This window comes from Monomorium pharaonis, chromosome 1, assembly GCF_013373865.1.
Source record: "Monomorium pharaonis isolate MP-MQ-018 chromosome 1, ASM1337386v2, whole genome shotgun sequence".
NCBI lineage: Eukaryota > Metazoa > Arthropoda > Insecta > Hymenoptera > Formicidae > Monomorium > Monomorium pharaonis.
The window spans coordinates 32,978,531-32,989,586 of NC_050467.1; the positions used below are offsets into that span (position 1 = coordinate 32,978,531).

At 30.2% G+C, this 11,056-nt stretch overlaps 1 protein-coding gene and 1 long non-coding RNA gene across 4 annotated transcripts; one reads left to right on the forward strand and one right to left on the reverse strand.

The window, feature by feature from the left end:
• The first annotated feature begins 2,030 nt into the window (after positions 1–2,030).
• Positions 2,031–4,341, forward strand: LOC118646293. Of its 2 annotated transcripts, none has more exons than XR_004963834.1 (4): positions 2,031–2,165; positions 2,796–3,003; positions 3,149–3,300; positions 4,205–4,341. It is a non-coding gene; the product is annotated as an uncharacterized LOC118646293 (long non-coding RNA). The 2 variants fall into 2 exon arrangements; XR_004963835.1 differs by lacking the exon at positions 2,031–2,165 and adding an exon at positions 2,425–2,576.
• Positions 3,126–9,480, reverse strand: LOC118646285. 2 transcript variants are annotated; one of them, XM_036288873.1, is made up of 7 exons: positions 9,330–9,480; positions 5,743–6,294; positions 5,353–5,394; positions 5,119–5,272; positions 4,775–4,937; positions 4,124–4,367; positions 3,126–3,278 (listed from the first exon to the last, which is right to left on the reverse strand). In XM_036288873.1, exons 2-6 carry the CDS (start codon positions 6,288–6,290, stop codon positions 4,129–4,131), a joined length of 1,146 nt encoding a protein of 381 aa, XP_036144766.1. In that variant the 5' UTR covers positions 6,291–6,294; positions 9,330–9,480; the 3' UTR covers positions 3,126–3,278; positions 4,124–4,128. The 2 variants fall into 2 exon arrangements, with proteins under 2 accessions (XP_036144766.1, XP_036144755.1); XM_036288862.1 differs by lacking the exon at positions 9,330–9,480 and having other exon boundaries at positions 5,743–7,041.
• Positions 9,481–11,056: the final 1,576 nt, after the last annotated feature.

The following is an 11,056-nucleotide window of genomic DNA, read 5'->3' on the forward strand; positions in this document are numbered from 1 at the left end:
TTAGCAAAAAATATATTTATCTTAAAAATAATACTACAGTTAATTTTATCATATTATGTTATTATTTTCTTATAGCTAATTACAGAATAAATAAAAATTAGTACGCCAAAATATGTGATTCCAAAATTTATTTATATAAACTGTGCGAATATAAAATATACGAATGTATTACAAAACTGTAACATATACAAACGTGTTACAAAACATATTAGTAAAATAAAAAAATTATAAATTATTAATATTACATACTTACACTGTTTAAATTTCATGAAATTTAATGTACTTTTAAAATACACAAGTATATTAAATTTCATGTGTCGGTAACTGAAAAGTACCCAGATAGCCAAACCTGCCGAGAGCACGAAGTGAAAAATTTTGACGCATATTATGCTGGCAAAAATTGGACAGTAAGCAATTACAGTTTGCCGTTTCAACTACAATTAACAAAAACACAACAAAAATTTAGTATACTTTGCGTCACAACGTGACGCAAAAAATGCAAAAAAAGTACAACATAATTTAACGACATTAACAAAACAAAAATCAGACATTGTGTGTTGACACAATATATTACTAAAAATTAAGTTAAAAAAACAGATATGCCATGATGTCACATTAAATTAATAAAATGTAGCTAGAAATGTGACTTATTTGCTATCACGCTGCGATACCCGAAACGCGGCGAAGATACAGCACGATATGTCACATGAAATACTGACAGCAAAAATGCAGCAGAAATCGAGCAGAGCCTGCCGTCATGACATGACGGCAAAAACGCGGCAGGTATAGAACGCGATCTGCTTTATCGGTTGTTGACGGCAAAAACATAGCAGAAATCGAGCAGAGTTCGCTATCATGACATGTCGGCTAAAATCCGGCAGATATAGGACGCGATTTGCTTTATCAGCTATTGAGAGCAAAAATATAGCAGAAATCGAGCACAAATTGTCATCACAAGTAATCGCAAAAATGTGGCAAATATTAAACACGATATAACGTATTAATAATTAATAATTTTTAATCAGTAATAAAATAAGAAATAATTAATATATGCAACGTACATGTTTATTAATATTATTATTACATAATTATAATTTATTACATTATATAATTTTATAAATTTGACGTTCAATTTTTACATATACATTATAAATTATAATTAATATACATTACAAATTATATTTTATAATTTATATATACTTAAATTTAATTTCTGGATGAACCCGTTTTAGGCCCGGTTCCACAACTCACGGTTAACTGCTAACGGGAGGTTAATAGATTTTCTGTCTCTCCTTAGATAATAATATAGAGAAAGATAGGTAGTCGATTAATCTCCTGTTAGCAGTTAACCGTGAGTTGTGGAACCGGGCCTTAGAGAACTGCGTTCGGAAATGTCACTTGTGTACCCTCGGTTATCATTTCATCTTTATTGTTCGTCGAATATTATAAAACAAGGATTAATTGATATGTAGGAGCACTCGAGTGATATTTCCGAACGCAGCCTTAATCTTAAGTCAGGAGGTCGATTATTGAATTCATTCGCAAGAGAAATGTATTCACAAATTCTGTTCTTACAGAAAAGTTGGAAATTTATTGGCTATCGTATAGTTTTTAACCAATAAACTTGCAACTTTTCTGTTAGAGCGAGTATTTGCGCATACGTTTCTCTTGTAAATGAATTCAAGAATTGAGCCCCTGTTCTTTTTCGCTGCACTGGTGCAACAAATTAGTGAGACAAATATATTTTTTCTCATTCTAACTTGTTGCACCAGTGCAGCAGTCCAGCGAAAAAGTAGAGGTCACAAGAATCAAGCCCCAGATCAAACTCACTGCGTGCACGTGTCGTACATGCAAAATAATATAAATATTAAGGCCGGTATTCATAGTCGATTCTTATATTTAAGATCATCTTAAGTACAGTCTTAAGATGCCATCAACCAATCACAGAGCCGTATTAGCATCTTAAGACATTACTTGAGATGATCTTAAAATAAGATTTGACTATGAATACCGGCCTAAGTGTTTGTGAGTGCCGTTGTAAAAGTGCTTTTTGTGGTTGGCGTGAAGCGGGAATTATAATTTAACTGTATAGAATTCCCAGTGATCCCATGTGGACGTGCGACGTTTGTGCAATTATAGGTTAGATTAGGCTGGATACAGCATCTGTAAGTAAAAAACGAAAATATTAAATATCTGGATAATTAATAAAGTAAGATTCAGAAAAAAGGACTAGGTAAAAACAAATTTTTACACAAAAACATGTGTAAATAAAATATATTGTTGTGAGCGTGGGCTTTGCGTTTTCGCGCTCATTGCGTACGGCAGCTGTAGTCAGCTGTGGAAAATCAATATTATCGATTGCCTTGGTCAGCTGTTACCGAGGCAATCGATAATATTGATTTTCTAAGACAGCTGACTACAGCTGCCGTACGCAATGAGCGCGAAAACGTGAAGCCCACGCTCACAACAATTTATATATATATTTGCAAGTCCTTCTGAATTTTATATTATTCTGAATTATCAAACTATTATTCGCATACAGTTATACTTTATATCCTAGGTAACAAAAGTAGAAGGTACAACACTATGCGAATAATAATTTGTTAATTCTTCATGCATAGTGAATTAAATGAAAACGCTATCTATTTTTTGCTAAATTTGTATTCTACAAAATTATTTAATTCTTGCATGATGAATTTATCAACAGCGTCTTCATTTAATTCACTAATATTACTGAATGTAATAAAAACCAATTTTAAACACAACTCACCATTCTTTTCTCTGTTCTATAAAAGACTAATACGGGATTTAGAACGATCCTGTTCTCTCCACGAGAAATTTTAAACGTTCTCTCCACGAGAAATAGTCCATGGACGGCACAAGCATCTCATATATACTTCTCCTTGAAGGATATGTGGGACCGTGTTATCTTCTTGAAAGATGTGTGAGACTGTACAATCCCAAGAAAGAGAGAAACAGCATCTGTAACTTAGAAAAAACAACGTAAGTAATATTTTGTTTAATATAAATTAAGTTGTGACAAGAAAATTTTTTAACACGTAACTTTTTATTCACCAATATGTTGTCACAAGTGTAATGCTAGTAACTCAATTTTAAAAAAATTATTTTTTTTTTTGGTGGGACGTAGGAGTAGCACGCTACCCACAAGTGGAACCCACGAACTTGCAGTATCTTTGCATAGCATTTCCATACATCCCCCATCCTCTTACGAGATTAGGGGTTCAGGACTACGCAGTTCCTCCTGGAAATCTTGAAATCTGCAATGGAGAGAAAAGCAAGGTAAGATAATCATTTCTTATTATACAAATATAATGACATGTAAAAAGATGCTATAAATTATTAAATTCTATTATACTTAACATTTCTGTCTCTTATAAAAGAAAAGCTATTAATTTAAATAATAGAATGCAACTATAAGATCTATTTGTATCACGTACAAAAATATTAATTTTAGTGTGTGTGTGTGTGTGTGTGTGTGTGTGTGTGTGTGTGTGTGTGTGTGTGTGTGCGTGCGTGTGTGTGAGTAATAAAATACATTTCTTTTTACAAACATTTAAAAATAACATTAATATCTTTCTTTGAATGAGACGTTAAGTATAATGAAATGTATTTGTAACGACCGTAATGCTGAAGTATCCGTGTTTACGGCCGCTACAAATGTTAACTTGCAGAGCATACTTTTTGTATCTTATTTAACAGGATGTTGGCGTCAAACTTGATCGGGATCGATAGGGTAGAATCATTAACAAAATTGTATATGTATTTCTTTTCGTTCTTGATATTAAGTCCAATTTATAGACAGTAATATATATGTATAGAAATATGTATACTTTAATTCTGGAGAAAAATTTTCAAATCTATAAAAGAAATACGAAATCGCATTATGAAAATTTTGTAACACGATTTCATATATATATTTTTCAAAGATTCTTTTCCAGAATTAAAGTATACATATTTCTATCACTCCATAAACTGAACTTTATATCAAAAACGAAGAAATATCAAAATTTTAAAAAAATCTTAAAAATCTTATGAAAATTACTACTTAATCTGACTGTCTCCAACATCCCCTTGATATTTTTTGTATATGATGATACCTTACCTAAATTAATTCTCCTCTTCAACATTTGAACCCATATTGGACTCCACATCTGAATGATCTTCATTTTCATTTTCGTTGCAGTCATTCCAGTAATCACGTGCTGTTCTGCCTTGTTCTCTATTCTGTCGCACTTGTTGGGTAGCCATCCTGTGCCTTTGTTTCGCTGACCGCAAAGCCTCTCTCGCATACGCTTGGAATTCTGCTCTAGTCGGTTTATTGAAATGTCGGCTGTTACAAACGGCTTCTGTAAGTGGAGAAAAAGATATATTACGAAAAATATCAAAAATGTGCATGCGTGTATAGAAATGTATATAATTATATATGTATATAAAAGCGTGTGAGCTTGTGTGTGTGTGTGTGTGTGTGTGTGTGTGTGTGTGTGTGTGTGTGTGTGTGTGTGTGTGTGCGCGTGTGCGTGTGCGTGCGCGCGTATGCGGGTATATGTACATTTAATATTTAACTAGCTATTTATTATTTTAAATTATTAATATATAAAATATTTATTAAATTAATATATATCACAATTTTTATATGTTAATATAAAAATTGTGATATTAATGTTTTACTGTAATATAAATATCTTTAGATAAGTAGAGATATATTAAAGAAAATATATATTTAAAGATGATAAGGTAAATCATAGAGTCATACCATAAACTGCCATTATTATGCGAGTCCTATACAAGGGTCGTGGTCCTTGTTTAGATCCGAACCAAGTATACGCCACCGTTAGACTATCCTTTATCACTTCTTTGAAGGATAGATTGATTGCTTCCTTTATTGTGAATCCTCCCACATATTCAAGATATTCCACCTATGTTGCAACATAATCGTTTATTACGCGATAATTACTTTTATGTTATTTATTATTATTGTTATTATTACTGTTTTTTACTGTTTTTATTATTACTGTTATTATTATTGTTTTGCAGTTATTATGTTTTACTGTTATTATTATTGTTATAATTATTATTGTTTTTTTTCCATTGACTTACAACTTGGTCGTATATATCCTCATTAACTGTTTCAAAAGTTTGCATCTCCATCTCTGTCGAAATCGGTATACATGCCGGTTTTTGTAATGGTCGTCGTCGGTTTTCCTTTATTTGTACACATTTTAAAATCCGTTCCACAGTATTATTTAATTTCCTGCGAACAAATTGTAAATAAGTTTACAATTAAATATGTGTATAACAAAATTCTCATGTATACATATATATAAAATTTACCTCAATTCCGTTTCTATGCGATCCAATCGTTCTTGAGTTTTGCTATCAAAATTATGTTTATATTAGTAATAATAAAATATATAAATATATAAATAATAATAAAATAAATGTGTATTTAAAAAGCTAATATTTTTAAATGATAGTATATGTTGTTAAGATTTTTGTAATTTTTATTATTTTATTTTAGTAATATTATTTGTATTAAATGTCTTTTATTTATATTTTATATACACATTTATTTACTTGTTATTTGTATTTGTTATTTACATATTGTTATATTGTTATATTTAATTGTTATATGTTATTAATTATATTATTATATTATGGCGCAGTCAATTAACTCTTAAAAAATTTGACCTACAACTAATGTTATATGAATCTTAAACTTACCGACTCTCCGTTTCATCTTCAATTTGTTCTTGTTGCGCTCTGTATCTTTCTGTAATCTGGCTTGATTCGCCTGCGTTTGAGTAAGGAACCTGAAACTTGTTGTATTGATTTAAAACATTATGTTCATTCGGCGGTATAAATGTTGAGCTAGCTAATGCCGTAGATCTAAGTTGTGTGTAAGGAGTGACAGAATATGGTAATATGGCGTATGATTCCGTATTAGGTGATATTTGTACAGATGGGTACTGATTATCTACTTGATGTGCCTGAGTGGATGTTTGCGCTTGTGCTGTGTATGTATAAGAATTAAAATGTGTTTCAGAAGTATTTTGTATATTATTATTATTATTATTAATAAGCGAGGAATTTTCTTGTAAAATTCCTCCTAACTCCCTTATGTCTTCTTCCATAGTTGCATCAATATCTTTTTCTTGTCCGCCAGTTTTTCCCGTCTTCTTTCTACGCGGAGCTTCGTCGGATGAGGTAGTCTGGTATCTCGATGGTTTTACGATGGGTCGTTTGAGACGATTTTCATTTAATGTAGACATCTTTCTATATTTACATAAGTATATTTACATAATTATATAAACTATTTTTTTTTGAAAGGTTTATATGAATGTACGCAACAGACAGCTTATCTTTTTTACCATAAATAAAAAGTTTAAAGTTTTAGAGCTTACTTCTTTCCTTGTTACAAAACTTGTTGATTTATTGTTTTACCAAGCTTTTCAATTAAATTATATAAACATAATCGAGATAATTATATAAAAATTATATAAGGTAGAATGCATAAAGTAAAGATTATATATATTTGTCACCCTTTTTAAATAAAAAATATAACACTAGACGGTATCAAATTGGTTAGCAATTATTATTTATTTTGAGTATTAAAAATACTAACAGTGTTTTAAATGCTTAAAGTAAGTATTCATTACTAGCAAATACAGTACTGCCTATATAGCATATTTTTTATATATTATATTATTATTAAGGATATTTGTATATTATATTATATTATTATATTTATATATTATATATTATATTATTATTAAAGATATTTGTATATTATTATATTTTTATATTTATATATTATATATTATATTTTTATAAGGATTATACGTATTATACTTGTAGAATATAGCAAAGCATCTAATCTTTTCTACGCAATAATTTATTATACGCAGAAAGTAATTTGCAAGAGTGAAAAGGTTTAAACATTTTGAAAATAATAAAATTACAAAATTAAATATCTAATAGAATTAAAAAGTAAAAGATAATACACACAAATATTTTATTCACTACTTTATAATATACGCAATAATTACTTGCAATTACATAATAGGTGAATTTTAATCTTTATTATGTATAATAGCAGCTACAATATACTGAGAGGTTTGTGTATAATTTTCGTCATCACTACTCTCATTATTAAATGTATGATTCCAAAAAGGCATTCTATAACATTTTACACGTACTTCATTGATATGAATGGAACAAGTATGAGAAGTTAATTCAGAACATTTAAAGATGTCTAACGCAGAAGATGTAATACCAATATTATAAAAGTCGTGTACTTGTAAAAATTTTTTAACTAACAAATAATATGAATCGTTAACCATGAAAATATTGACAATAACACAAATGGATCCATCCTTTAAAAGACAACAATTATCACGTTTGTCTACGGTAAGTATCATTCCATGAAATTTAATTTTACGATACTGAGGTGGATTACAATTAAGATTGCGTGGAAGAGGGCCTGAACTGTGCTTTATAAATGCTCCTTCCAAAGTAGAATCAATATTGTCATTATCATTAACTTCATGCGCTTCCATTTCAGCCATTCTATTTGAAATTTGTTGCAGACAAAGACCAGGTTTTCTACACAATTTCCTAAACATTGTCATGTTGTTTTCGTATGGAAAAGCAGAAAATGAATCAAGAGGACCTAATTGTCGCACGTCATTAGTAAGATGAATGAGACCGTGCACATTATAAGAATTAAATGTTGGACCATAAATGTTTTCTGCTCTAATAACAAATTTTTGAAGAGCACAATCTGCAAAATTCAAATATGCTTCCGATGGCGACGTGGAAGCTAAAATTCTTATGGCTGCATGCAAAAGTAAAAAATGTGTGTACACTTCCTTTTTGAGAATGCCATATGTTACGACTGGACCTGTATATAATATAAATTGGCGAAATTCTGTCGCTTTATATTTTGCGCACATATCGAGTGATCTAGGTCGTCTAGCGAAATCGGATGGACAATAAGCTGTAAGTATCTTTAATTGTGTAGATATGCAAGTAATAGCTCTTGCTGATAATTTTGATGATCGTGAGTATTTTCCGTGTACCCATGCAGACAATAATTTTTTAACAACTCCTAGACACACGAGGTGCATATATTCAAACGGAACTTGTGAAACCATCCCTATTGGTAATATGGACAATGGACTCGTGCCATCTCTGTGATGATCCTCATCTATACATCTGGAATATTCCTCATCTGTACGAAGAGAATGACGAACACCGTGGAAAACATAACGACCTTCACACCGTATACCGGAAATTTTACATTTGGAACATGGTTGGCTAGATGTATGGCCTCGATGGTTTAGAATAAAAGCACGAGCTGGTGCATCAGCTATAAAACATCTTAGACGGATTGCTAATTTTTTACCATGGTAAGATACACCTCCGTTAGTTAATATTCTTTTAAAATCTGCGACAAATTTTTCAAAAAATAAATTTTGATCATTCGGTTTTGTAGGACCCTTATATATTCCCACTACTATTGGTTTCAAATGCCTGATATTTACTAGCCGACACTGAATTGGCCAAATGTGAATACTTCCCGACCTATCTAAATAACAACCATCAGTGTTAAAATCTATATCTAATTGATTGGGAAGGGAGCTCATTGGAAAGCGCGAAAGAACTTTACAAATCTCTACTTCTACATCACAATGTAAATATTCACCTGGTTCTATTTTGTATACAGTAACTTTACCCCGCGGAGTATTTAAAAGTGTTCTCACATCTTTAGGTAAATTATGAAAAGACGGGTGTGTTCGAAGAAGAGATAGAATATTATTAGCTTGCACATGAGTGAAATTATTTTCTACGATACAAGATGCCAATCTGTCTCGAAATGATGGCTCACTCGAGGAAACACTAACGGAAGATGAATCTGAAGTATCGTTATCGGAAGGAATCCCGTTACCTTCAACGTTTATACACACATTATTCTCATTGTTAATATCATTTATATCATTGTTAATATTATTCACATCACTCATATCATTGTTAATATTATTATCATTATTTTTAACATTGTTATCATTGTTAGTATTATTGACAATATTATTAGGTACATTAAAAGAATCAGGAATATTTGATTCATTCTGAACATTAGAAATATTACGAACATTATTAACTAATTGTTTTACGTTACCTTTCACACATTTTTTAGATTGAAAATTATTTCGAATTTCAGATATTATATTTTTCTGTTGCCTTTTGCACACTGCATGTATAGATTTTCGTGAAATTGAACGTTTTATATTAAATGATTCCATACTTACATATGTATATGGTTATTTTATTCCCTTTTTACCTCGTCGATTGTTCTTCTCTTAATCCTGGACACCAAGTATTGTGACGTCTAGCAATATTATGCGTCAGATATTTTATCTGATAAAATGAGACCAGACAAGATTATTATATTATTACCGGAAGGATTGTTTTAATCTCAACGTTTATAACAATTACATTGCAATATTTGAATATTATTGACTTTAAACGCTCTTGAAAAAATATAATACTGGGCAGTATTAAATTGGTCAGTAATAATTATAAGCCAGTAATAATGAAATTAGGTAGAAATAATTAAAAGCCAGTAATTAGCCAGTATTATTACTTATTTTGACAAATAATAATGATTTTAATATTTAAATTATTTTTATTACCGGTCAATTTAATGCTGCTATCACTACTATTTTATTATTATAAGGGCGAATTACATTTTGCATATAAAACACTTTGCACGTACATACATGATTATTGTGTAACAAAACTCTATTTAAATTCATCCGGAGTAACGCTCGAGGACATTGCTTTGAAATTTTTCAGAGTAACGCTTCGAAGTATCGCATCAGAAAAATATTTGATACATTATAAACGTTAGAAATAATATTATGAACATTATTAACAACACACACAGCACCGAAAGATTTCAGAAAGTTTTCAGAAAACTGTCAATAAAATATAAAATATTTCAAAAAAATATTTTAGACACGTTTCAGATTGACGAAATGGCCGCTTTCATGTAATGTCAGAAATGCATCTAAAATATTTCTAAAAAGTTTCAAAAATATTTTCCTATATATTTTTGAAACTTTTTAGAAGTATTTCAGATACATTCTTGATATTACGTAAAAGTTAGCCTTTCATGTATCTGAAAGCATGCCCAAAATTTTTTTTTTATATTTATTTTATTGATAGCTTTCTGTAATCTTTCGGTGCTGTGTAAAAACGGTCACCCATCCAAGTGTCAATTCAAAAGAATTACAAAATAATTTCAGAATGTTAAACTTACATTTAATAAAAATTATTTAAAATATGTTATCAATCTTATAAATGTGTTAAACTTGCAAGTTACTACATTTTAATATAATAATTTTATTAATTGTACTATTTCTTCTTTTTTTTAAGGAGGCATAATATCACGTGTACAGAGAGAGAATTTGGAAACATAGCTGCAGAGTGGTTACGCTTTGTAACGCACCGAACAAGAGAGACATAGCAAAGGAAAATATTAAGCAGGATGTCGATGCTGAATGACATGGTAATATAAAATACAAACAGTGCTTAAATAATATATACGAATTTTATAAAAAAAATATATGATAATAATATTAACAATGATTATGAGTGATGTGAATAATATTAACAATGATATAAATGATATTAACAATGAGAATAATGTGTGTATAAACGTTGAAGGTAACGGGATTCCTTCCGATAACGATACTTCAGATTCATCTTCCGTTAGTGTTTCCTCGAGTGAGCCATCATTTCGAGACAGATTGGCATCTTGTATCGTAGAAAATAATTTCACTCATGTGCAAGCTAATAATATTCTATCTCTTCTTCGAACACACCCGTCTTTTCATAATTTACCTAAAGATGTGAGAACACTTTTAAATACTCCGCGGGGTAAAGTTACTGTATACAAAATAGAACCAGGTGAATATTTACATTGTGATGTAGAAGTAGAGATTTGTAAAGTTCTTTCGCGCTTTCCAATGAG